Consider the following 27,233-nt stretch of genomic DNA (forward strand, 5'->3'; position numbering starts at 1 on the left):
AAAGCCCAAATACTACAGTTCAGAATGTACCTTGAGTTTAAACTCCAGCTGAGGCAGCACAGAGAGAAGCAGATGGCTGTCTATGTTGTAAAGTTCCAGGATAAGATCAAACACATGTTCAGACAGATCACTGACTGACGTCTTTCCCAGCATCAGCACCTGGTTGAAGAACTGGAGGGAAAGAAAAGGGAAAGATGAATGAGAGAGTTCAGGTCCAGTCAGTTTATATTTATAATTAAATGTAAATATCCCAACTGTAAAGATGTGCCTAAAAAATATGATGACACTTTACATTTAACAATTAATCAAATTGTTAAATGTCAATAGTCGTATATATATTAATCAAATTATTTAAAATGTATGTTTTTACACTTTTTTCAGCATGTAAACAATTGAAGTGCAACCAGAAATAATACAATATCTTACATTGGTGATGTAAGGTTCAATAGCTTGAGCGGTCCTCTTCAGCAGAGCTTTGGCCAGGTCATAAGCCTGTTTATTCAAATTCTAAACAGACAAAGAATAAACAGAAAAACATATGATATTAAAGAAATATCTAGAAAGTTAAAGGTGAATATATAGCAAAATGATGTCTGCTTCTGCAGAAAAACTTCAGCTGCTTTACTGCTTCTCACCTGCAGGGGTCTCACTGAACAGCAAGACATGGAAAACTAAGACTCATCAGTCAGTCAAGTTTAGAAGCCTACCTGCTGTCTCTAGTTGGGTCGATAAACCCTGGGTACTATATGAATTTGGGAGATTAATTACCAAAGGTGTGCACCATGTTGCACCAGACAGTTGGGTTTACTTCAATGCTCTGCATCTGAAATTATTCAGAAGGCTCTCACCTAGAGACAGCCTCATCCAGTAGAACTAATGAGAAAGATAATTCTCTTTTATAAGTATCCTACTGAAATCAGATATTACTTCCTTTGCATATGATTTTTATGGTTTTGTCTGGGAGTTTCAGCATGTCAATAGTCCTCTGTTGTGATTCTGCAACAATAAAATCTGAGGGAAAATCCTTTTTTCCTACATTTGTTCCATTTTCTAAATGTAGTGGCAGAAGCCATAGAAACTATAATGCATCCAAGTTGTGGAAAGTAAATTATTTGTTCCAGCCACCATAATAAACTTTGTGATTTGATGAATCGCGTGTGAACTTGTCCTACTATCCCTATTGCACCCAAAACTACATTAATATTGAATAAATAAAGCACTTTGAGTGCTGCACACATGCACACACCTTATGCGCCGGCACCAGGTTGACTAAAACCGTGTCCAGCAGCTCCTGCGACACAGTGTCTCCCTCACAGATGATGGAGCTCATCAGGTCCACCATATGCATGTGCACTTTCTGGTTGTGGCCGTTGCTATGAAGAGAAGACAGAGAACATCAGAGCACAACATAAACCAAATCTTTTACTTCTGAACTTCTTTTTTTCCCAATTTCGTGAATTTAATCACATTTTTACTTTAAAAGTAATACATTAATGAGCAAATGAGGGCTAAATGCCAAGAACATTTTGACATGTGGGGTTATTGGGAGCTCAAACTGCTGAATTCCTTATCAGAATAAATATAAAACTACTGCTTCATGGCTGCCACCTCACTAAGTTGTAATTCTCATTAAGTCATTTCAGTCTAACTGGGTATAAAGCCACTATTTTGCAACACTAATCTGTAACTACTTTACAGCATGTTATGACAGAGATTTAGTATTATTTGCAAAACAAGAAATACTTCCTATGTTTAAAGATGCTCTGATTACACAGAGGGAAGGAAGAAGTGTGCATACTTGCATCTCAACAGGAGGCCAAGCTTGTTCCCCTGATTTGTATCTCAGTGACTGGATTTCTACAGCCATTAGCTTCTATTCAGCACAAGTATCACTTTCAAGCAGACACACACACACACACACAGAAGTGTGCAAGAGCTACACTCACTAACGACTTCTAATAATATTTTAAATGAAAAAGCAGTCTTTACATTTTTCCAAAGCAGGAAAATTTGTAGTATTGGCACAACCTCGACACAGGCAGACACCTTGTTTCCCCTTCCACTGGCAAAAAGCCAAATCCAGTGCTGCAGAATTGAGCCCTCAAGGTTGTGTTCAGCAGAGTGAAATTGAGAGGGGTGGTTTGAAGGGGTGGAGAAGTGGAGGGGGCACCAAAGAGAAACGTCTAGACTGCTACTGTGCTGCTTCCAACCGGGGCAGCAGAGGCTAAAAACAGACAAAAACTAAAAGCTGATGGCGGCGACTTTTAATCAAGGACTTACTTTATGACCTGGAAGAGCGTTCTGTAAAGCTGGGTGAATATTTCATTGCTGTCTTCAAGCTCAAAGCAAATGTTGTAAGATTTCACCCAAGCTATGTTCTGGACAAAAGGAAGAAAAGGTATGATGTTAGGAACACAATCCTGAGACATGGATGAACCTTGATTCCTCCTCATTTTTCAATTACACGTTTTTCTGGAGCCTAATTAGCGTCCATCTCAGCACAGTTCAGAAATAACCAAACTGCACAATTAATTTCATACAGAAATTTATTTTGAAGTCGGACTTTAAAATGATAAACCCTACAAAAATCACATTATGGAAAGATTGATGAAAAATAAATGGATGAATAAATGAAAGAAATATAAATGGGTGATTGTTTTCGTATTGCTAAAATCTGAAGCAAAATACCGATACAAAGTAAAAAAAAAAGAAAAATGGACACAATTTAACCTCCTAAATTAGGGCAAAACCAACAAGTAGTAAACATTTCAGTAAATGTTAGTCAGTTTGTATTAGCTTTGACCGACAAGTAAATTTTAATAATTTGTTTTTTTACTATCAATTATATCGAGCTATCAATTATTTTGACAACCTTAACAGCAACAACAATAAACATATCAATACTTTTAGTTGACCCAAAAGAGAAATTTGGGCATAGTGAAATGCATGCAATATAGAAAATTTCTTATCAATTTGTTGTTGATAAGTTTACCAACCCTAAACAGCATCTGCTTCATTAAGGAGTTTATTCTGTTATAATTATCTCCTTAGTACCTTTAGCACTGAAACAGCTAAAATTAAAAATGTATTTTCACAGAGCGAATGGTAAATGTTGCTACTGCAGGAAAGAGCCACATACCTCCAGTAAGTAGAAGTATCTGTTGAACTGAGCGCTCTTCGTATCCTCCAGTCCTTTAAGCTGTCGTGTTATGAACATAAAAATGTCCTACAACACAGAAACAAATACACAATGATTCCGACTGGCAGCTGGAAATATTAGTAAACAGGCTGAATGGTGGAAAAATCTGAATAAACAAAAATGAACAGAAAGAAGTGCTTGAATAGTAAATGCTTCGATGTGACACAACAAAACCTTCGTCCTCACACCTTGAGTTTATCTGGAGAGGTGTAGGGAGCTTCTGGAGCATAAATCCTGAATATGTCTGCTAGGCAGCAGGCCACCAGCAGCCGCACATCTTTGTCTGGGTGTTTGAGAAAGAAGTCTGAGGCCAGGTGAAGCGCCAAGTTCAGGTAAAGCTCCTTTTCCTCCTCAGAGTCCTGGTCCATGTCCATAAAGGTCTTCACAACCATCTGGGTAGCAGGTCAAATATAGAACATAGAGAGAAAGCAATGAAAACAAATAATTGGCTTTGTTGAGCAGATAAATAGGGAGTAAGGTGCACATTTTTTAGTGTGAGCTTCTAAAAGTAATTTCTAATAATTGTTATGGCCTTTTATGTTGAATTTTTGTAAATCGTAATCAATTTAGTTTTTCTTTGGTCAGTTAGAATATACATAAGTCAGTTTAGAACCAAAATATGTAATTAATTTTTATTTGGAATTGTTTACATTACTTTGGTAACTTTTAGACCCTCCCATTAAGAGCACACCAGATGGTGTGGTGGAGGTCCTTTTGTTTAGTAAATGTCTGTTGTGATGACAGGAGGTTTTTTGTAAAATTATTTTTTGATCACTTTTTGAACTTGAAATTTCCAATTAAGTTAACTTTCATTTTCAGGTAAGCTGTGAGAAAATTTTGGTTATTGTTTTGTCTATATTTCTGCAAGAAATAAGGTTTGTTTTTTTGTTGTTGTTTTTTCAAACAATCAAGTCGGAAGTGGGTGCAAGAACCAAACCACTTGTTGCCACCCACGGCCTTTCTTGGAAATTTTTGATTTTGAAACCTAGAAGGCCGAGACAATAATGGTTTCTCCATCTTAAAGAAGAGCATTCTTTCGTGCAGGGAGGCCATAAGCAAAACACAGCAGGGAGAAACACCGACCTTGAGCCTGCGGACCATTTCCTCTTTGGAGATTTTGTCAGAAATCTCCTTGACCCCCGGAGGGTAGGTCACCTTCCCATCTGTGGCTCGAGCTTTAGAGTGAGCCATCCTCTTTAGCTCTTCACTGCCTGGAGATAGAGAGGGAAGGGATTGTATTAAACCAGAGAAGAGCGCTGCAGCAGGTGTGACAGAAACCATTGGATGAGGAAAGAAAAGCCTTGAGAATAACGTTAGCATGGAAACCAAGAATATCCTTTGAACTCTTTAAAGCTTTCCAAGAAATCTGCAGCAAAGCAACCACTGAAATATTCAACAAGGTATTCATAGCATAGTAATGGCTTTTCTACAGGCTTTCAAAGTCAAGGATGGAACGGCTGCATTTAGAGAGCAATGCTGGCTTTTCACTCAACACTGATAACATTGTACTCCACATATCACCACCAGTCTCTGGGAATAGAAATGTTTGTAGATTTTCATAAGAAAGGAAAAAGATCCGACTGGAAATTTAGTGTCCTGCTTATGGATAAGTCGATAAGACATGTTTTTCTGGGTTTATTACATTACATAGCAATTGTCTCAATTTATTTGTCAATTTCCTCTTTCATTTATATTTTGCTCTAATAAGACAGATTGACTTGTGCTGTTTTTATAGCATTTTATTCGATTATCCTCCACATCTGAAGACATTAAAAAGACCATGGACGGGCAATAAATTCTCCCAAAGGGCCACATGAGTAACTATAATTTTATTGTACGGGGTCGCAAGTTTAATGCTTATAAACAATCATTATAAACCATCTGAAATTTCTTTTTGTTTTTACTGCAAATAATTAAAGTTTATATTTCTGTGTATGTCAATAGGATCACTAACGATAAAAGTATAATTTATAATTATGTTGATCCAATATTCAGTAATAGTAATAATCTTTATAGTCTGTCTCAAAGATTTTGCTTACGAATCAGTTTGTATGTGCATAGCTATTTAACTAAGCCCCACTTTTACATTTCTGACCTAAAAATAACAGCTGAAAACAAACCTGACCACAGCTATCGATTGAGCAATCTTCAAAGTCAGTTAATCAGGGGTATAATGACATAAAAGCTATCAGTTACCTAAATATTTCTACATTTTAATCAAAAATGTAGAAATAATATTAAATATTAATTATTTATAACTAATTAATAAATAATTTCTAACATTATTTTGAAGGGCAGTGGCTCAGAAAAGGAACAAAACTGAACCTTTTTGTTTTTCATAAATCTTTCATTTAAAAACCAAATTAATCAATGAGTTGGATCAAATCTTAAACTGAAACGTAGCAAATAAAAGACGTAAAAAAAAAGTGTAAATAAATAACAATAATAATAAGATGTTTATTTTTTCCACTAATTCCACAAACAATTTGAAACGAAATGCAGAATCTCAGAATTTGCTAATCCCAGCCAGCAGAAAAACTTATGCATAAGTTTCTGGAGTCTTTTGGCTGATGTCGGAATAGGAAAGCGAAACATAAAAGAACTGACAGCCATGTACTTTAATGGTGATGTCTGTGACAGATGGAAGAAATAAAAATTAACTACGGCCCTGATTATTAAGACTATATATGGGTTGCTGTTTGTAGGTTTCTTTAGGAGACATATTTTGGTGTTATGTTCAACTGCAAAGCATTTTTAAAACAAACAAGAAAAAAACCCAGATTGTTTGCAGGTAATGTTTTAGTTTTTTTGTTTGTTTTTTTTTTTTAGATGACAGCAAAATATTTTTTAAATAACTTGTAAAACATTCAATGTCCTGATGAACCACAGGGACTTTATGTTTGTGAAACTTAAATAATAATAATTACGGATCTCTTTGGCTATTGGTTTGTTGAATCAGTTTCATTCACTCCTTAATTGCACACTTTTGGTTAATAAATATAATTAGAACAGAAAAAAGTGGAATTCAGAAAAACAAAAATGGTAAAAGTTAAATATGGAGGGGGAGAGGGGCCTACAAAATTTGAAGAACAAAATGGGTTTCTGCTTCCTTTTCAATTTTTATCTTTCCATCCAGACTTGGAAAATTATTAAATCAACACCAGATCTTTCCAGGTTTTTGCAGGACTGCCTACGAATCCGACAATTAAATTGCAAATTCTGGCACCTTATTTGGGAAAATATCTCCAGTCCTATTAAATTTCACTAAGTACAAAGCATAAGAACTGGCTGTGACCAAACATTTTGAAGAGATAAACTCCTCTGTTCTAAGAGGAGAAAGATTTATAAGATGTATGACTTGTTCTTGTAAAGCCAAACTTTACAAGTAGAGCGGACCTGGACAGAACCAGAAGACTGACACTTTGGAAGAAGAAAAATTATTTGACAAAATGTTGCGATTTATTATTCCTCAAGTTTTTAGAATCTTATGAGATGTATGTTTATTAGCATAGATAAGTTATTTTATCATGCTGTATTAGCTATATTAAACTTAACGTTTTCCTGACTACAGATTTATCCAACTTTTTTCTGTAATTTAAACAAAAATCTCAAGCAACTCCAATATGCAACAGCAGACTAAACTGCAGGGGGCCTGAGACTGCCAGTCTCACTAGTGTATGGTTATCAGTTGTACCAGTGCTCACCTGGAAGTAGGCAGATCAAAAACTTGAGAAATGATTCATCACTAAAATAGTCCGCAGTAAAGATTCAGTATGCCGCTTAAAAACAAGGCTGAGGTCTGTACTATGAAACAAGCTAGACTGTTCAAAGAGTGCTGCATGTAAAGACATTATTGGAAAGTTGAGTGGAGGGAAAAATGTCCTGTAACCTTGAGATGCTTCCTATTGTTAGATTGTATATTTACTAATGCACAACATTAATAAATATTCTGATGACAACAAAGTCATATGTGCCTATTTTTGTCATTTGTTCTTTCATGTAACACGTGTAACATTTGGCATTTGGGTAATGTTGTTGGTGTCTGGTGTGAGAATCTGCTGCCATGAGACTCTGTCCACCTGGCTAAATTAGCATACATCACATTAACATGTAAATTACGAGTTCACAACACTTGGAATATATTAGCCAACAATTGTTGCACTCCAAACAGTCTATGGTGTTATGACTATTCACACACTGATATTGTGATGACGATGTATTCGCCATGTACTGTGCGACCCTAATTTTTTTTTTTTTACTTGCAAAATTTATTGAATTTATATTTTGAATACAAGTGTACATTCAAACTTTACACATTTTCACATAAATGTCCTACAAAAACTAACCAAGAGAAGCTGCGCACACATTATGTACATGCGTAGAATAAATCTACTTTTTCCATCCTTTATATTCCCGAGAACATCAAAACAAGGTTTACCCCTAAAACCCCAATCTAAGTGAAGAAAATCTGATCTCGGTAATATAAAATACAGCCAATTTTCCCAATAATTCTTTAACGTGCCACATTCTAATCTGATGGAAAAAGTCAACCTTTCCATCATTTAAATATGCATTACATCAAGTCAATCTTCCCTTTTAGGAGCCTCTGCCTTAAGTCATTTCCTAGTGATAGTTCTTTAGCTATTCACTACATATATTTATCAGCTGATCTTGTTAACCTTTCCATCCCTCTTTCCATGAAAGTCAAATGTGAATGAAATACTCACCCTCAAAACTTTATAAATACAATTATTTAAACCCTGCCAATATGGTTCCATGTAGGAACAAATCAAAAACACATGGAAGTGGCTAGCTCTGTCTCCTCCCCATTTTCTGCAACATCTTGCATATTGGTATTTTTTGCACTGGTGTAATAAAATATCTTAAAACATTCTTCCAGCCAAAAGCTTTCAATAAGAGGGAACATGATCTTTTCCGCTGTTGCCCACATATTTCCTCCCAGTTCTCCTCTGAAGCCTCCAGCTAGCTTCTTTAATGAAGCTAGCTAGTTTTTCTATTCTGCGTACAATTCAGAAATTAATTTCCCCCCTACATTTGATTGATTTGCTAAAACAAATGAATCAAATTTGTTTGATTATTCCTAATTGTTCCATATTCCAACTCATCTAAATAAATTTTTAGTAGTTCCTCAGTATAGTGCCTCAATTTCAAGTACCTGAAGAAGTCCTCATTATTTAATCCATGTTTGAGGATCTATTTCCTCAAATCTTCATGTAGTATTTTTTCTTAACCAACTCCTACAATATCTTCAGACCCTTTCCACAATTACTGGATGTCTTGTCTGTTGCATCAGGTTTATAATCTGGTTAATCAACAATTCAACTCAGTATTTTACTCTGTGCAACCCTAATGCCAATACAAACTTAAAGAATAACCAATTAAATTAATTTCAGAAAATTAACCTAAGCAGTGATATTAAAATTTGCAGGACCTTACATATTAATAATGCCACTTTAACTAGCAATATATTGATTCACAAATCCCAAAAGAGAAAATATGCTTGAGTAAACCCAAAAAATAATGGAAAACATTCAACACTATTGTTTTTCCATCATTCAAAAGTGCTTAAAAATAAGCATAATAATAATAATAATTCTGAAGGCTTTTCTCGATAAAATACCGAAATTCTTCTATTGCCCAGGATTAGATATAGTAAATGTATTGTAGTACAATCAATTTAATCATTTTGATGATGTGATGAATCAGTTTGATGGCGTATGAAGACAGTGATCCTTTGAAGTGTCTGATCCAGTGTGCGCCCTCATACCCAAACCTAGGCCACTCATGGTGCTTTGAAGTCCAGGCTGCAGGTTTGCTGCTATGCTTTGTTTGGCGTTTTTATAAAGGCCTGATATTACCCACTGGCAAACATAAGGAATAAACAAAATAGTAAACCCAAGTTTTCCAACTGTGGCAAAATATATTAATCACTAAACCTCTTTTATTGCCAAGTAATTTAACATTGTTGTTGTTTTAAAATGTTTGACCCCATTTCAGTTGTACAGCCGTCTAATACAGCACTGTGGTGTTTTATGTGATGTTTAAACATGTTAATACTTTTTTCCTGGTGAGACACCAAAGGTAACAAGACTGGTTCTGCATGGAGCCTGGTACAGAGGGACAAATGATTGATGTGCTGTTTTTACTGAAGGCAAAAGTCTCTCTAGCAACAGATTTAAGTTCTGATGTTTTTCACAACTCAAGTCAGAACACCAAGTTGTTTATCTTGTCAGCCAACTGCAGAAAGCAATCTAGTTTGTTTAGTAATGTTATGTTTTTTTACACTGAAAATCGTGCTCCATTACAGTAAAACTGTTTGGGTCAGGAAGATGTAATACACATTTATGAACCACAAGTTCTGAGAATTCTCAGTAGCTGCCGTCAAGCTTCAGCAAACACACACACACGCAGAGACCAACACACACGCAAACACACCATTGGAAATTGGCAGGCGGCCAAATTGCTGGATTGTGACCTTCTTTTCCACCCCACAGATGCTGCCAAATCTGAGTCCATCCCTCCATCGCTGCTGCACCACACAGACACACACCGAGTGTCCTGGCAGCCAATCACAGCAGATTATTTCTCAACCTGATGTGAATGTGCGGCTACCATCCATGAGGGAACATTTCACAAACGCAGCAGTAAATAACCGCAAAGGGACTGGCTATACCCCTCTCCAAACAACCTCAGCTTGGGCTACTTTAGGCTCATTACTGGTTTATCACAGTTAAACATATTTAGCTCCCAACAGAGAGCTTTGTACTCTACTACTCTTCTGCTCTGCCAGTTCTGCTCATTTTAACACCAGCTCCACTTTAAGGACTCAAAGGTAACTCGTTTCCAAATTTGAATCTTGACAGAGACAGATTGGTTTTAACCCTGTGGGTGGGCAATGGAAAACGGGAGAAAGCCAGCAACAAGAGTGAAACCTGGACACCAGCTGGCTGCAAAGGTGACCTCAGTGACCTGTATGTGGAAACAAACCAGTGGAATGGGTAAACTTTGTCAAAGAGCATTTGTAGTTTCAAACTAAAGAAATTGGGGTATAATTTTCTGCAAAAATCAGTCAAACAAAAACAACCGAGGTTTTGTAGATCAAAAAATAACTTGCACTAAAGCTCCTACAATAAGTGAAGGGAGCTGAATGTTGGAAGAAATGCTTTGTTTACAATAAATCCATGTGTTGTGGGTGTCTGCCTGCAGAACATTCAAAACAAACCAGTCACAGCTGTAGCTAGGGCTACTTAACCATCATGAATACTCAACTGCATCAGCAGCTTTTAGAGATAAGTGGAAATAAATTATCAGCTATATGTTTGGATAGATTAAAAAAGAGAGAACTAAGTGAGAACCAAACTGTAAAATCAGCTTGTGGTAGATCAAACACCCTGACTTTCCTGAGTTAAAACAACAATTATTAATATTTGTCATCCTGCATTTCCCAGGTTTTAGAGGAGCGCTAATTAGCCAACATTCCCTTGATCATCTCTAACCTGTAACAAGAAAGTAAAATTCCCAAAAGTAACTTTAATAAACTTTGTTCGGTCTCTTAAAATATCAACAAACAGTGCGTTCTTTGGCTCCTGTTAAATTTTTTGAAGAGTTGTGCTTTGATGCATGAATGGAGAATAATATGGTTTTTCTTTAATTTACTGCAGATTTCAAAGCTGCTTCTATGAATGAACATGCCTTTCTATAGTCAATGTCTGTGACAGATTTTTTTAAGCTAACATTCAGTTTGTAAACAAAGCATGTCATACATTAAAGAATGACAGAAATCTGTATTGACCAGTACAGCCTGACTGGGATCTCTACTGGAAGCATTTCATGGGGAAAACAATGTGCTATGAGCAATACAGCATACTGAATCATAATTGTTATTTTCAATGTGTCTAATACTGCCCCTTGCAAATGACTGCTTTGGTGCAACATTTGGTCGACTCTCTCATTTCAGATCCATCCAATTAAAACTATTTGGCAAAAAACACTCATTGCTGCTTTGATGGACTCTGTCTTTTATGACAACAGGATGGGGGATGGGAGGAACAGGAAAAAAGAGAAGTGAAAGAAAAATGTGAGTTAACCAGAATTGATATGATCACAATATTCAACCACATCACTGCAATGTTGGAAATGAACAGAAAAGTATATGCAGTTATAAGAACAAACTTACACTGAAATTAGGAGAGCAATTTGGCAGTTTGGAAAGTTACATTTCATTACTCAATTGAAACAAAGTTCACACAATTTTTTACATGTCAAATAAAATGGGCCTGGAATAAAGCAGTAAAACCCTGACTGCTGTATCTGCTTATTCTTGACAATTAATATGAAAACATCGCGATCATATAATCCAAATTTCCAAACACTTCTGACAACCTCTGACTATAATCTTTGAAAATAAATCTCAAGATGACAGCTGCAAAAACAAACAAAGCAGCCGCTGAAGGTGGCTGTCAAATGATCAGCATGCAAAGTCTGGATTACTGAAGTCTCCTTTTTATCATGGTGATTTATTTGACTCCTACTGCTTCTCTGAAACCAGTTTCTGGAAAGGTAAATATTTTTGATAATTCATCCATGCAGGGTTGCTGGATATGCTGGTAAAATGTGATCATGACATGCTATTTTAAATACACATTTTATGTAATTATTTATGTATTTCTCTTGTGTGTTGCTTTTGCAAGTGCAATAACAGTTACATTCACTATGTTGTTGCGCAACACCCCCCCCCCTCCTTTCTGTCTCTACTCTCTCACTCTCGTACTTCCTCTTCTGAGAGGGGAGATGTGCTACCAGCTCTCCTTCTAACAGTAGACTTAAGTCTACTGTTGGGCCTTGATGTCACTTGAGTGATTCATTTTAAAGATAACTTTATTTATTATTACTGTTAAACTAACTTTATTGACACTTAAGTCTACTGCTGGGCCTTGATGTCACTTGAGTGATTCATTTTAAAGATAACTTTATTTATTATTACTGTTAAACTAAAATCTCCAGCATGGGGAAGTGGGATGAGCTCGGATTTTCTTGACAACTATTATATACTATATTATATATTACTATATTATACTATATTTTCTTTTCTATTTATAAAGTTTATTTTACAATCAAGCACAGTACATTTTTAAGCATGCACATTTTCAATTTCCTTTATTTTAACAGAATAATTTATTTTAGTATTGTCATAGGAGAATGATAACAGAAAATAGTATAAAATACTATTTTATGAAAATAGTATTTTCAAAAAGACTGAAAATTTTGAAATACAATTTTATTTAAAATGTGTACTTTTTCTTTTTTCTGCGTATTTTTTGTAAGTATTTTGTGCATAGTTTATTTTCACAAACATATTTACAGTAATTCTTTTATTATTATATTTGTGTTATTCCTTAATTTAGTTTTAGACAATAAGTTTTATTAGTACTGCAGCATTTTCAAAGTTTTATTACAGCAATTGATATTAGACTGAAACTTAATTTTCATCGTTTAAAATGAGTGCTGTAACTACTGTGACAGGCTGCGGTTATAAAAGATACTCCTCCTCAGCTAACTTTGGAGTTTGACCAATTAAACCACGATGCAATGACCAGGTTTGGTAAAAGCCCAGCTTTCTCCCGTCATCCTGGACTACAGTACTTTTAGTGCCCAACGGTGCCAACTTTCGATCATGCAAACTCCAACATAAATAGTTCTTTTATGCGCTAACGTTATTATTGCCCATCCGTACTACCGCAAAATAAAGCAGCTATTATGAGCGATAAAAAAGAAAGAAAATCCTCCCACAACAAAGGCATTATATCTAAATACAAACAGCATATGGTACTATCATTTTCAGTCGGTTTATAGAGAAACGGACAACGCTTTTAAGCAAAGAAGTTATTGCCATTGCATCACAGCAGTATATATGCAGACTGCTCAGTTGCTATAATGTGGCTAACACAATTAGCTGCTGTTAGCTTGTCAGTCTGCACACCGTCAACTAGCATGGTAGAGCTAACACTAGCAGCAGCAATCTCAGTGACAGAGGGCGGATAGACAGTAACAAAACACCCCGGCTAACTACCGTTACGTGGCTAGAACTGTCCCAATGTTAAGCGTACAACTAAGACGGTACATCATGTTTTCACTGTGGTGACAGTAAGCTAACCCAATAGGCTAATATTATCCGGCTAACCATTTTACGGCGCAGGACCAAGTCAAAGCAACACGGAGAATCGAGACAAGGCTACCGAGAACACAGGCGAGGAAGGCGGGCTGCACTCCTCCTTTCGCCGCATGGAAATCAGACCACCCCACCGCTGTGTACTCGCTCATATATTTTTTCAGATGCGCGAATAAACATATAACTATTCCACGATTTACCGAATTTCTCTATTTGTGCATTTCTTACCTGTAAGCGTGAATTGTAATAAATCGTGTCCTCCTCTGCAGCTCTCTTCCCCCTCCTAGCTCCAAAATGGCGCCAATATGCATTAGATTCAGTGCCCATGGGTACAAACTATTGATGAACGTGTAGCGCCACCTAAAGGCGAGTCCTAGTAGTTTTACTGAGACGTTCAAATGACGCGCGAATCTGTTAATCTCGATTCAAATGTTGATATAAGTCATACAGATACATTTTTACTTGGTATTCTATACAGTAGTGGCTACATATAAACACGTATGTTTTGAAAAAAAAAAGTAAAAAATAAATGGCCTGTACTTGTATAACACTTTATCAAGTTCAGAGGACCCGAAAGCGCTTCAAACTACTGGATAGCCAGTTTTAAAATACAAAAAACTTGAGCAGAATAAACAATATTATAGTTTTATGTGGTAGCCCAGTTTAGGAAAAAAATAATATAATTTTTATTTTGTTTATATTCATATGAATATTTTTGCAAGTTCATTTGAATTTTTGAATCTTAAACCTAGAAGCCCAATAGTGTTACAAAATCAATTTTTATGTTAGTATTATAAACTCATAAAAAAGCAATAATTAATAAATAAAAACAACACATATTTTTATTACCCTCAAATAATCATAACAATATCATTGGAATGCTAACTTTATTCTGCAAAATAGCCTATAAAGTACTCTCCATCTTTACCAAAGTATTCCTATCACTTTGAGGGCTTTCTAACAAAGGAACTCCACTGTTCATGTCGTCTTAAAAGACTTATTTTTGTGCCACAGACAAGCCATTAAACTATTCATATTTTCCATATTTAATTAAGCTAACATTTGTATGTTTGAACCACATAAAGCTACTATCTGTTTGCATAAATTTTGCCAACAAACGTATATTTTAAGTGTTTCTACAGAAACATTCGCTGGCTTCCGGGACGTTAAAAGAGGCGTATTTACAAATTTCTTTGTGTGCCGATGCACACAAAGAAAGGTGACCTATAGGGGGCACCCTAATACCATATATATGTGATTTGAGCTCTACTGTAGACGCTTACAAATGGAGGAGAGCCAGAAGAGCCCAATAACTGGAGCTAAATACTCACCAACAAGGGTCTGCAAGGGTTGTATTTCATATGACACCTATAAAAAGTTTATATCCCAGTTAAAATGATGCTAAACTTCCAAACTTTCATCTTCAAATCCATCATTGCATCCATATGTGCATCATACACTCTGCTGAGAAGGTAATTGGCTACAATATTCCATCTCTACACGACCCAGAGAAAAGCAGACAGGATTTCAGCCAACCTCCTCTCAGTCTGGACACATTTGTTTCCACCCCTCTGCCACTATAGTTCCGGTGTCCATCAGAACAACGACCTGACCCCACTAGAGCAGTTCCTTCTCCACAGTTCTGCAGTCAGTCTGCAGAACTGTAACTGTCTTTAAGCCTACGGCACCGGGCAATAAAGTTCTTTCTAATTCTAAACTATCACTAACTTGTTCACTATAAAGATTACTATTGCCAATGTAACAGATGTGGAAAGGATCACACAGGAATAGTACTCTGCGTTGGTTTTTTTATTCCTATAAAACAGTGGGACACACTCAGCACCAGGTATGATACACGCGATCACCGTCACAGTCCAGCAGCTCCGTTAGGCAGCTTCTGCCTGGCTGCTGCAGCTACGTCACTGAACATTGCTTTGTGCAACACTAATAACGTTCCCCCAAAAACAATATTTACATTAGGAACCAAAAATAAAAGCAGTCAAAACAGAAATAGCCATGTCAGCAGACATGTTAATTTGACAAAATAGAAATAAAAATGTTTTGAGAAGGTTCATAAAATAATAAATAAATAAAATTAACTCAGCTACACCAACTTTGAGTTTATATTAGTAATTTGCTTGTACTTTAAATTAGTATAAAACCAGTTTTAAAGTTTTACTAATTTTTCATTGGCTTCAGATAAAAAAAATATAGGCTCATAATTTGCCTGGTTCTGAAGAGTTTTGGATCGTTCTCCTTAATTCAGCTTAAACCCGCACACCCAGGCTTTAATTAAGCAATCAGTGCCTTTCAGACCGGATCTGTATAAATCCCACAAAGAGCCTCTTATACCTGTCTTACGGCTCCAGGATGGAGGGGTTCCTGTCCACGTTCCTCCCCTTCAGCGACTATGGCGCTCCCCCAGCTCAGGGGGGCAGCTGGGGGAAGGGAGAAGGCCGTTTTCTCATTCCTCAGGGCCTTAACTACCTGGAGATCTGCAAGACCATCTTGTCCCAAGTCAACCCCAGTTTACCTCTACCGCCATGCGGGAAGGTGAACACCAAAGAGTGCGGCGTGCAGGTGAACGCGAAGGTGGACAAGGCGGTTCAGTGTTCTCTAGGTCCAAAAACGCTGCTCTACGTCGAACATCCCACCTCCTGCAACAGCCGCAAGACGCATGACGAGAGCCTCGATGTGACCAAAGCGGAGGGGAAGGCGTTGTTAGGCACGCCGCCTATGAGCAGCCTGCGCTTCCTCAGACCTGTGTCCATCTACTCGCCGGTGTTTGACCGCAGGGTGTTCCTGAAGAGTCTCAGCGATGGCGCTGGACAGGACCCACTGGAAGCTTCTGACCAAGCCAAGTCTGATGCTGACACGGATCACAGTGGCGAGAACTTAGAAAACGGCTTCAAGACTGAAAGTCCTCGATCCTCCAAGAGCCCAAACTTCCAGGTGGGTTTTGCACAACTTATTGGATTAAAAGATCCGAAATGCTTCAATGGGACCTTCTAAAATCCGCTTTAAGACTCATCCTTATTTGTATTTAGTCTGTGCATTTATTTTTTTTTTAAGTTCCTGGAACAGCGATATGGCTTTTTCCACTGTAAAAAGTGCAACATCCGGTGGGAGAGTGCTTATGTTTGGTGCATCTCTGGCTCCAGTAAGGTGAGTGATCAGCTACAAACTGTAGCATACCCCAGATTTCATTAATAATTTTAGCTATTTTTCCATTAGGTGTACTACAAGCAGCTCTGCCGGAAGTGCCAGGTGGGGTTTAACCCCTACAGAGTGGAGTCTATAATCTGTAAGGTACAGCACCTTCCTTTTGACAATCTGGGTGTTCAATATGTGGGTTTGGCATCAAAGGTTTTCTGTTTGAAGAGTTGAGAACATAACCAGATGACTTTAAATATTTTTGCAGGGCTGCTCTCAGACTTGCTGCAGCTGTGAGAAGAAGCAGAGACACATCAACATGAAGAGGCCTCATCGTAAAGACCTGTGTTGCCGCTGTAAAGGCATGAGGCTGTCATGTGATGCCACGTACAGCTTCAAATATATCGTCTGAGCTAATTCGATGGTGGCTGAATTTCATTGCATGGTTAGAGTTTGAGGTTATGCTCATGTCTGTCACTGGAAGCCACCCCTTACTTGCCTGCAACATGCTGAACCTTTGACCAGCTGGCTTATCTGACAACCTCTCAAATTGATAGAGGGTTCACTCTGGGCACTATGGGCTTTTGTAAAATGCAAAGTTAATAAATTCTAAGTTGCACTTCAGAGAAATGTGAATGGTTGGGGGGGGTTGAAACAAGAACACTGGAGTAAAGGTTTCTACTGAAGCTCGGTTTAATTAGTTTTGTGCATTTCAGGGTTTAAAATGGATGAGCTGCAGAGAAACTGACCCAATTCAATACTTAGCATGAAGTCAACACAATTATGGAACTCCAAATGTGAGTTACCACTTGACACCTAAATTAAAAGTATATTACTGTGGTCAGTGTTGCAGGTTCAAATCCTCTACAAATGGTAATCCATACTCCAGTGCTTGGAATTGGATCTGGGAAGAAGTGAGAAATAAAAATGTAACCTTTTCCAAATGAAAAGCAATTTTCTATCATCTGAGAACTTCAGACTACTTCGACACAGTTCTGTCCTTGGCCCCGGTCAGACTTTTCTTGTCTCTGGTTCAGGAGTGGCTTGGCATACTGTGAATCTTGAGACACGGACTCCAGCTCCTTGTAAAGTTCCTCAATTCTAAATGGAATTTGCTTCACAATCCTGTGGAGGCTGATGATCCTCACTTTTCTGTAACTGGTTGGCTACAGCACAGCTTTGGTACTGATTAGGGTGGAACATTAGTTTATAAAATTTTCACAATATTCAAAATTGCTCACACTGAATTTTTGGTTTTCATTGTTTGTAAGTAATCAATTTTACAAGAAACATTTTACTGTGGAATTAAGCTATCTGGTATTTTTCTAAAAACATTCTTCACCAAATTCTAATTTTTTTGTGTTTGTTTTAGATTTACTTGAATAAAAACATTGCACGGGTTCTCTCTGGGTACCACAGCTTCCTCCAAATGTCCAAAAACATGACCGGTAATTGGTCTCTCCAAATTCTCCTTGGGTATGTGTTATCCTATGTCTCAGTGATGGACTGGAATTCAGAGAAGTAGTTTTGATATGTCTTTACTTTGACACCAATTTGTACAGAGCTCCAACTCAAAACAAGTTCACAAAAGCTGTAAAAGTATTTACACGGTGAAAAAACAACTACTGTCTTCATCTAAAAAGCTTTTAAAAATGTGCAACTTCTTGCATGGCATGCAAACACACGTTCTCCCACACAGGAAACAAAACAAAATAAAACAAAAAAAAAACAAAACACCTGAGCTTGAAGCTCCCATGTGTACCTCACACAAATGTATCTGTCAGATAAAACATGATTTTGTTAATAAATAATTCCAACACTCCATACAGAACACTGAAGATGCATGCATGGCAGTTGGGTCTGAAAGAACAAACATCAATATAAAAGTCAAACGAGTGCTGTCTTGCTGATCGGATATAAATAGGAATCAAGACATTTGTACAGTGAAAGGAAAATGGGGGCTGATGACGGTAAGCAGTTGGGTTTTGCTTTAACATCAACAATATTAGCTGGATGTCAGCATTTTTCTTATGTGCAACTACAAACCATACACAAACAATGCTACCATGGCTGTGCCACGCTAACGATAATTAACAGGTTACTGACAGACAAAATATTTGAATGTTCATGCAACATCCTCCTGGCGTAAGAACACAACATATAACAGAGCACAACAATGCGCACGCTCACTAATGATGCTACAGCTAGCCAGAGAGGAGTGCATGCCACACAGAACGGCACTAAACAGTCCACCAGTGTTTGCAACAGTAGTCGGAGGAAGATCTGATTGGCTGATGCAGAGCAGCAATAGGAAATGAGCTTCAAGCGTCTGCATCAGTCCTTCAGTCAGTCCCAGGTGGAGCTTTTTTCTGGGGTGCAGTAGAATATTTGGGCTCATGCATTGCACAGCTTTTTCCAGTGGAGATCTCAAAACAGCTCCTCCAGCATTTGGCTTTTCCACCTCAGAGAAAAGTGAAAGCCTTTATTCCTTTTCTCTTAGTCACATAATCTTCTATTGTAACATTTAAAAAAGAACTAATAAACATCTCATTTGGTGCAAAATATGAAACTTTTCCAGTGATGCTACAGAGTGTCACAGCCATTTTCCTCACTGCTTCTTATGATGCCTTCACCAGATCATCACCTTACTAAAAAAGGCAGTGACAGTCAAGTTCCTCTGAGAGGCAAGTAACAGGTCCAAGCTAGAAGCCTTCACAGGTCCAGTTCAAGCAGAAATAAAACTAGGCTGAAATTTTTACAATATGGAGCTCTGAAAATAAAATCAGGACTTTTATTTTCAGCACGCAGCTATCTGTAGTTTCCAGTAAGATTAAAGATGTGTGAGGAAAATCTTCATATGTGTCTCTTCTCCAGATGGAAAGATCTGGTGTTTTGATTAGAAATGATCAAATGACATTTCAGGTCTGGACATCCGACGGTTCGGTATTCAGGAGCTCCCCGACTTTCAACAAGGGCAGTGCGGCTTGCCCCACCTTCCCGAGGTAGCGAGATAAGGGCGTCACTCCCTCTCTAAGGGAGCAGCAGCACCCCCATGCTGTGGCCTCCTCGGGGCCTGTGGGGCAGGGAGGGAGGGCTGGAGCAGGAGAAAGAGATGATGATGATGGAGCATGGGAGTAGGCTGAAGCGGAGTCGTGTCTGTCTGGGTGTTTGTACGGGGAGCGTGGAAAACGGGGAAGATGTGAGCCTTGAAAAATAACATTTGATTCAGAGCGAGTGAGGGAGTTCGGCTCTGACGCCACAGTCGGGAGGATGTTGGGTGGAAATGATGACGCTGTGGTTTTGTCTGACAGAGCAGACATGTATGATGAATACACTCTGAAAGGGCTGTACAAGCTTGTGTTCTCACTGAAATTAATTCTCCTTGGCTGTCTTGTGCGCGGCAGTGTATAATCTCGCTGGCCTGGTTTGGGGAAATCATGCAAAGAGACATCACAGTTTGCAGTGGATGACAGTGAGGACAGCAGTGGGAGGAGTACATCCCCATCTACATATGGTTCTGATTCTGCTGTTGGGTCAGGCAGTGAGGTGTCTGTCTGAAGCTGTGCAGCCGAGGAAGCAGAGATATCGGAGGAGGGAGCGGCCATGTGTGCGGATGCTGAACCTCCTCTGTTAGAGCAGGTTGAAATGGTGAAGGTGGAGCTGGTTTCAATGATTGGATGTGTGGGGGAGGTGAAGGAGGGGAACAAGGGGGCTGGGGGCCCCTGAGGTCCTGTCAGAGGCTTGTCCCGGAGGCGCTGGAGTCGGGGAGGTAAGTTGTGACGACCCGGTAACCCTGGGCGCGGCGGATCATGTCGCGGATCTCGCCGTTGAGCTCCAGCAACTTGGAGCAGATGAGGCTGAGGTCCTGCCGGGAGCCCACCAGAGCGATGGTGCCCGTCTGGCCCAGGGTCTGATGACGGAAGTAGATGTTGAGCAGCGTCTGAACCTCGGTCTCTGAGCTGCCGCCAAACACGCCGCTGGGCCACTGCCTCCTGATGAGGAGATCAAAGAGGTTCAAGGGGAGAGCACACAACTAACTGCTTACATAATATTTGGGGTGTTTTATGGTATATACTGAACAATACTGGCAACTTTCAGTTTAAGCATTTCATTTTTTTGTCTTTTTTCATTGTACATTCACAGGAAAATCTCATTATAAACTTTTACACCACATTTCTTTAATCTCCAGAGCTTCCCTCACCTGCACTCCTGGATGTAGCACACAGCCTTGGTGAACTCGTGGCTCCTAAGGCACTCCAGTATGGCCTGCACCGCTACCTCAGAGGTGGGAAAGTCAGGGACGACCATGGCTGCCAACTGCGCGGCATGTGCGTGGGTGTGGGCCAAGTGTTTGTGCTCCAGGTCGCTAGCTACAGCTGCCTCTGCCGCCTGCAGACTGCTTTTCAGATCCGTGAGCTCTCGAGACATGTTTAACAGCTGAGGGGTGGAAGATGGAAGTTAGGTGTGTAAGCAAGCTTCATGTCCTTACAGAAGGAAAGTTGAACCTAGTGAGACCCAGTGCTGAAACCTTAACATCACTAGTCATGTGGCAGACGGAATTAAGAATGTTGGATTTTTTAAGATCATACAGTGCCTTACATTCAGGAGAATGTAAAGAATGTTTACAGATAGTTTGTAAAACAGAGATTTTAAAGCTTTACACTGCTAGAGACATGCAGAATGAATTTTGTAATGTAAGTACAAAAGCTGTTATGTGTCTCCTCTGTTAAAATTGATGTGATTTACCTCTGGCACAGAGCTGATGGCATGAACCTGACCAATGAGCGAACAGTAGGACTGGAACAGTAAGAGGAGCTGGAAGTGCAGCTTATAGAGCCTCTGGCAAAGCTCCAGTTGCTGGAAGAGTCATGAGAAAAACTGAAGTCAGACGAACTGGTATTATTAAAAACACATTTACTTATTCTTTATAGATTTACACATGCACACAGTTAATTAGCTGATAGTCTTGTGAAAAGTAAGTTAAGCAGCTTATTTCAGAAAGGTAGAGAAACTTGTGAGATAACTTACTGCAAGAGACTCCATTTGCTACACAGCGATAGAGCATGTTAGGGCATCAGAGTGAGGTGAGAGGAAGACAGACCATCAATCAAACACATGCAAAGCATTGTATTCCCCATGACTGCTAAAGTCAGGCTATAAAGAATTAGTCGTGCAGATAAGGCAAATAGTTTAGTGCCACAACATAGTGGAGAAGCAAGAGAACAGGCTTAGGTATTTAGACAATCTATTTTCAGGAAAATTCAAAAAGTTTGTATTTTACAGTGAAGAATGTACCTTCTCTTCTGAGTCTCCAGGTTGGCAGGTGACCACATTTTCAACAGGACATCTAGGAAACGTATCCTTACAATTTCTTAGCCACTGAGAGAGGAAGGTGAAAAGTTTTTAATTGCACACTTGCATTGAAAAATAGAAGATATGTACAGTAACAAAGGTAGAATTACCGATACAGCAGCCTCCTCTTTGCTGTTGTATGTATCAAGGTACTCCTGCAGCTCCAATGCACTGAACTTCATCTTGTCCAGGAGACCGTAGGACATAATCTGGAAGGTACAACAACGAAGACGGAGAACATGAGAGTAAAATCCATTCATTAGAGCTGCCAGTATGAGAAGATCCAGACCAAGTATCAACAGCACTCACCGTGTCAGCGTCAATATAGATTGTTGGGCAATCTGAGCATGTGGTCAGCATCCGGGAGGACTTGAGAAACTTTGACCCAATGCCCCTTAATCCCTCACCAAGGTATGTAGCGACATCATTTGTCAAGGTGCAGAATTTCCCCTGAATGTTCTGCAAAACGAAAAGTTTTAAAGATTTACTTTACTCTGATATGGTATCGGCAATATTTTATCTGCTGATATCCTGGTTATCAGCAGATAAAACACTGAAAAATGCCCAATTTCAGTATTATCCAGAAAAAGCAATGTGTTTTGACCAATCAATTTAGGGATAAGACACACTGGAAAAGTTTTTATTGGTCACAAGTAGACAGAATAGCTCTAATTATGAGTATTTTCAGCCGGTTCTTTCTGTGTTTTACCTTAAAGAGAGATGAGAAGACTTGAAAAGTGTAGACAGCGCACGACCCGTCAGAATCTGTCACAAGCTGGCTGACATGACAACGCCATGCCTCCTCGGCATCATCACACACTGTGGGTTGGAATGCAGCCAAGATGGCGGAGAAAAATGGAGAAGGAGGAGGTGGAAAACCAAGGTCCTCCAAGTCATCCACATCATCACGTAGGCTTTAACAAAACAAAGAAAAAAAGCAATATGATATAAACAAGTGTGACTTGATCTAAACCCAAGGACGTGTTCAAACAATGAAACGTGATCAGAAAGCTTACAAATGAAAAACTGTTCCTGAGTCAGATTAGATAATTGCAGTAATCAATTCCACTAAAGATGAACACATACACGAGTTTCTCTATATTGTACTGGGACATTTTTCCTTTAATCCATGTTTTACAGGTGATAGAAGGCCGACTTTGTAACTATCTTTAAGTTTCTCCAGCACTACACCCAGATTTTGGGCCTGATCAGTAATTTCTATCGGTCATAGCTGATACTATTGCTTAAAAAAAGTCACATTTAGAGAATGGTTCTTGAAAATATCAGAGCTGCTTCTCGATTTCTTTACCTGGGCAGAAAGTCCAGCGGTGGCTGGCAGTAGTTTGGGTTGAGACCACGGGCAATATTCAACAGCTGATCCTGAGGTTGGCCTGGTAAATCCAGAGTAAAGCTCTCGCCACAGTCTGACTCGTGAGGCAGCTCATGAGTGCTCAGAGAGAACTCATCGTCCTGTGCCTGAGTGTCCTCATCCTCACCACACAGTCTCACCTGAGGAAAGAAAATCATCATTTTTAAAGTCATAGTAACACATTAATCTACTTCAATATAACAAGTAACAGAAATGCTTCTCACATGGAGGCCACCATGATCATCACTGAGGACTCCCTGGCCTGGGGTTGTTGCATTCAAAGACTGGTGTTCAGCTGATATGTCGTAAGAAGTAGATAGAGAATCAGTGTGGTTGGTTTCTTCTGATGGAGAAGGGTTGGTCTGGAATCAGAAGGAAAAACTGGACTATATTTCTAAAGCTCTAATGGGAACATTGATTTAGTATAAAACCTGAGGCTACACACAAGCTGGGAATGGGAGAGGCTCTGGCTTGTTGAGGACTCCTCTTCCTCTGAGGACTCGTCTGAGTCATGGGGATCTTCGTGACCCAAACTCGGGGTGCTGCCTGAGTGCTGGCTCTCCTCCAGCAGGTCTCCCAGTTCGGTGCTGTCCAGAGATCGTCGTCGCACGCCCCAATTAAAGTTATCAACAGTCTCACCCTGGATTAAACACAAAAAGACATAAACACATTGGGGGAAGAGAGGACACAACTGCAAAACTCATTTTCAGGTCAAGCTGCTGCCTTTATGAGCATAAAAAGCAAAATGAAACTGTTACTCAATGGGAAATAATATGTATTTAGTCTTACAGTTTATTCCACAAGAGAAAACAGCAAAAATGTCAGCAATGTAGAACCAAGCTGTGAGAGCAAAATTAAGCAGTAATTTTCAGCATGAAAAAGGGAGCCAGCAACACCAATGCGCTTATAAAAGCTTGTGTTAGGTAATTAGTGTGGGACGACTTACCTGAAGCTCCTGGGAAGCAGGGGAGGAGAGAGAAAGACACAGAGTTAGATAGAGAGACAGACAAGGAGCAACAGAGGAATACACTTTAGACATAGAAGGAGGACAAAAACTCAAATAGAGTAAAAAAACAGGAAAAAAAAGAGAAATTGAATAGGTGGTGGTGGAAATTGTATTCAGTCAAATCTGTCACCTCCCCATCCTCCAGCTCCACATCCAGGAAATCAAAGTCCCTGAAAACTCTGAACTGCTGTTCGCTGGCAGTGTCATCCAGGGTGTCCTCTCTGGTGCCACCCTCCTCTGATGAAACCCCGCTCTCCCGCACCTCCATCATGTCCAAGTCACCGCAGGACGAGAAAATGACCTGAGCAGAATGAACATAAAGAGTCAACATTGTGAGCTAATGAAGACAACTTTGGATAAACACAAAAGCCTGAACTAGGAGAACAATGATTTTGTTATACTAGGTAAACAAGAAATACTTGCAATACTTGTATGATAATGTTAATAAGTAGCTTACGGATGGGTTCTTGGTAAGTCCCACTTCTTGTCCGCACAGAGACAAGACATTTACCAGCTTCTCTCTGGTTCTTTTCTGTGTGGGCCAAAACAGCAATGAATAAAAATATTTAACAAGAAACTACACAGCATTATGCTTCAGTTATCATTCATTATATATACAAGGAATTGTATTCTTTTAGAAAACTATAATCATTCATTAATTTTATTTGTCATGTTTAGCATCTAAAAATGAGTACACATTTGTTTTAATCACAATTTTAAAAAACTAAGTATTTTATTTGATAAATTAGATCCTTTATCAAATAAAATACTGTAGAAGATTTATAGCAAGGCCAAAGCATTGTAGTTCAAAGAAGAAAGACAACCAGGAATTGTGAAAGATCAGTGTGCAGTAACTAAATTTTATACCCCACATGGATTATTGCATTACCTGTTCTAAATTTTACTCATGTATGAAGATATGTGGCTTTTAAAAAAACAGAACAACACTGCATCCTTTTCGTTCTACATATCAGAGTCTTTAGCCTGTGCAATTTAATCTCTGGCTAAGCCAGGCTAATACATACTTTATAGACATCATTCACATTTTGTAATAACCTTTAAGAACCTAGATGAATTTACATATCCACAACTTAAATACTCCAGCTATGGTCTGATAATAACATTGCTTAATTTTGTGACATACTATGCAGACACTCTGTCTTCACTGATGAAGATTAATTTATTGTGGCATGCTAAATGCTTTAGCCAAGGCAGACTAGTCTGAATTATTTTCCATTTAAAGCTGCAAAAACTGGTTCACCACATGGTGCACTCATTGTGTGTTGAGCATTGAATGTTTACCTTCAGAAGGTCAGAAATGTAGAAAAAGTAAAGAGAAAAAAAGTAAGCTTACTCTGTCCCTACACAGTAGCTTGCTGTACATTTTAAACTTTAGTCCCACAATACACACGCCACATAAACAGTGGGAGCATAATGTAAAAACTATTTTAAAACGCACAAATATCCACATGAGGGTAAGAAAGAAGAAGACACCTTCAGGGTGTTAAACTACCTGAGATGATTGTGGACGCCTCCAGCTGACAGGCACCAGGATGGTGTTGGAATTTGATCCAGAGGAGGTGGAGGAGGTGCTTCGTGTTACAGCCATAGCTCTGGCCTTCCCCTCTCTGCCCCCAGAACCCTGGAGCCCATCAAAGCGACGCCCGATAACTGGTGTCTGTGAGAGAAACACAAAGCGTGTGTCAGAATCTGTTTATGTTAAAGGCATCTGTCCTGTTCTTTTTTGTGCTTTACTTAGCTTCTTTTATGCTTTTTCATACATTTCTATATTGTCTTAATTAACCTCGTAATAACAGGGAGAATTTATATTAAATATAATATAGGAAGTGTAAGTAAGTTGTAAAAATAATAAAGAGCTTAAGAAGGGCTTTGTACTCACCTCAGAGATGTCAAATGTGAAATCCAGGGTTTTGCCTGGCAGAGCCTTAGCTGAACCATCCCACACTCTGCTGACCTCAAGATTGGAAAAATCTCCTTGAGAGTGGATATACGACGGGTGTACTAGACTGGCAGAACGTGAAACTACCAGTTTTAGGATGTTTAAAGCATCCTTCCAGTGTACTGTCTATAAAATAACACATTAAAAAGCATAAATAGAATGCAGGGGACTCTTTAACATAATTTAACTCTATTAAAAATAAAAATAATATAGAGGAATTAACTACAGAGGGACTTACATGGACAAACTTTTCGATTGTTTTCATGACATCACCATTGAACTGTTTGACTTGAACAGCTGTCAGGTCCATGTGACTGAGCAGACAGTAGATGATCTGAAGGAGAGGCAGCTGCATGTTGGGGATGCCCTTATCTAGCAGCTGAGACATGTAGAGGCAGATATTTTAGTAAGTGAAAAGCAACTGCAGAATTCCTGATTAAAAGGAGTGTCACAGTGACTCAGTGTCCTTTCATAAAAATTAAATGCATAAAACTTCAGCAAAATAGCAGCCGAATGGCATCTTTACTCAGATTTCCGCTTACTTAACCTCCAACTAGTTGAAAAATCTAGGAATAAAATAAAGAAACCTAGGTAAATAATGGATGTTTTGGCAGCTTTTACCTCAGCCATATAGGTGACCATGTTGAGTGTAATATCAGAGAATGCCTCGTGGAGGTAGCGGCAGACCACACTGACCCATGAGAAAGGGTCACGCGTGTAGGATCTGGTCTTATAGAGAGTCATCACATGTGCCAGATGGGACAGCTTTGTGTTCTTCTCCTCCAGACACACCTGAGTAACGTAAAATGTTTTAGAAAGAAAGAGCCAAATACCACAGAACAATGCCAGAACTGATGCAGCGTTTTATCTGATCCTCCACCAAGTTTGCAACCAATTTCTATTTTTTCAGACACAAAAAGTGGGATCTTTACTGCTTCATGTCATTTCCAGTAAAATCATCGAGGAAACATACAGTACTGTAGCCAACAACACAAATAAAATAGG

General features: G+C 38.8%; 3 protein-coding genes across 12 annotated transcripts in view; 1 reads left to right on the plus strand and 2 right to left on the minus strand.

Moving 5' to 3' along the window:
* The window catches only part of pds5b (PDS5 cohesin associated factor B), a 29,690-nt gene extending 15,982 nt beyond the window's left edge, over positions 1 to 13,708 (minus strand). Inside the window, exons 1-8 of one of the 2 annotated variants that reach the window (XM_028032033.1) lie at positions 13,617 to 13,708; positions 4,283 to 4,410; positions 3,388 to 3,591; positions 3,140 to 3,226; positions 2,281 to 2,378; positions 1,247 to 1,373; positions 427 to 507; positions 31 to 171 (exon numbers count right to left, since the gene is read on the minus strand). In XM_028032033.1, the coding sequence (XP_027887834.1) occupies positions 31 to 171; positions 427 to 507; positions 1,247 to 1,373; positions 2,281 to 2,378; positions 3,140 to 3,226; positions 3,388 to 3,591; positions 4,283 to 4,390 (846 nt within the window). In that variant the 5' untranslated portion in view covers positions 4,391 to 4,410; positions 13,617 to 13,708. Of the gene's footprint in view, positions 1 to 30; positions 172 to 426; positions 508 to 1,246; positions 1,374 to 2,280; positions 2,379 to 3,139; positions 3,227 to 3,387; positions 3,592 to 4,282; positions 4,411 to 13,616 lie in introns of those variants that run through there. The other variant, XM_028032035.1, reaches the window with a different exon arrangement.
* A 1,923-nt stretch (positions 13,709 to 15,631) lies between these two features.
* Positions 15,632 to 17,194, plus strand: zar1l (zygote arrest 1-like). The gene is made up of 4 exons (XM_028032036.1): positions 15,632 to 16,340; positions 16,461 to 16,553; positions 16,623 to 16,697; positions 16,810 to 17,194. Exons 1-4 carry the CDS (start codon positions 15,759 to 15,761, stop codon positions 16,951 to 16,953), a joined length of 894 nt encoding a protein of 297 aa, XP_027887837.1. The 5' UTR covers positions 15,632 to 15,758; the 3' UTR covers positions 16,954 to 17,194.
* An 869-nt stretch (positions 17,195 to 18,063) lies between these two features.
* Positions 18,064 to 27,233, minus strand: part of fryb (furry homolog b (Drosophila)) — a 64,061-nt gene continuing 54,891 nt past the window's right edge. For 5 of the 9 annotated variants that reach the window (XM_028032031.1, XM_028032027.1, XM_028032024.1 and 2 more), the window contains exons 50-67: positions 26,850 to 27,020; positions 26,467 to 26,607; positions 26,169 to 26,354; positions 25,782 to 25,946; positions 24,726 to 24,800; positions 24,399 to 24,569; positions 24,209 to 24,217; positions 23,708 to 23,902; positions 23,487 to 23,624; positions 23,203 to 23,402; positions 22,603 to 22,807; positions 22,203 to 22,352; positions 22,004 to 22,102; positions 21,837 to 21,920; positions 21,570 to 21,587; positions 21,288 to 21,398; positions 20,743 to 20,978; positions 18,064 to 20,533 (exon numbers count right to left, since the gene is read on the minus strand). In XM_028032031.1, coding sequence (XP_027887832.1) covers positions 20,275 to 20,533; positions 20,743 to 20,978; positions 21,288 to 21,398; positions 21,570 to 21,587; positions 21,837 to 21,920; positions 22,004 to 22,102; positions 22,203 to 22,352; positions 22,603 to 22,807; positions 23,203 to 23,402; positions 23,487 to 23,624; positions 23,708 to 23,902; positions 24,209 to 24,217; positions 24,399 to 24,569; positions 24,726 to 24,800; positions 25,782 to 25,946; positions 26,169 to 26,354; positions 26,467 to 26,607; positions 26,850 to 27,020 — 2,613 coding nt within the window. In that variant the 3' untranslated portion in view covers positions 18,064 to 20,274. The remainder of the gene's footprint in view (positions 20,534 to 20,742; positions 20,979 to 21,287; positions 21,399 to 21,569; positions 21,588 to 21,836; positions 21,921 to 22,003; positions 22,103 to 22,202; positions 22,353 to 22,602; positions 22,808 to 23,202; positions 23,403 to 23,486; positions 23,625 to 23,707; positions 23,903 to 24,208; positions 24,218 to 24,398; positions 24,570 to 24,725; positions 24,801 to 25,781; positions 25,947 to 26,168; positions 26,355 to 26,466; positions 26,608 to 26,849; positions 27,021 to 27,233) is intronic. The other 4 variants (XM_028032028.1, XM_028032025.1, XM_028032026.1 and 1 more) reach the window with 3 other exon arrangements.

This window comes from Xiphophorus couchianus, chromosome 11 (genome assembly GCF_001444195.1).
Source record: "Xiphophorus couchianus chromosome 11, X_couchianus-1.0, whole genome shotgun sequence".
NCBI lineage: Eukaryota > Metazoa > Chordata > Actinopteri > Cyprinodontiformes > Poeciliidae > Xiphophorus > Xiphophorus couchianus.

Excerpts from the sequence above, each read along its gene's own strand:
- zar1l (XM_028032036.1), top strand. The coding sequence starts at position 15,759 with ATGGAGGGGTTCCTGTCCACGTTCCTCCCCTTCAGCGACTATGGCGCT. Across the intron at positions 16,341-16,460 it reads CCAAGAGCCCAAACTTCCAG|TTCCTGGAACAGCGATATGG; the intron begins GTGGGTTTTGCA and ends TTTTTTTTTAAG. Across the intron at positions 16,554-16,622 it reads GCATCTCTGGCTCCAGTAAG|GTGTACTACAAGCAGCTCTG; the intron begins GTGAGTGATCAG and ends TTTTTCCATTAG.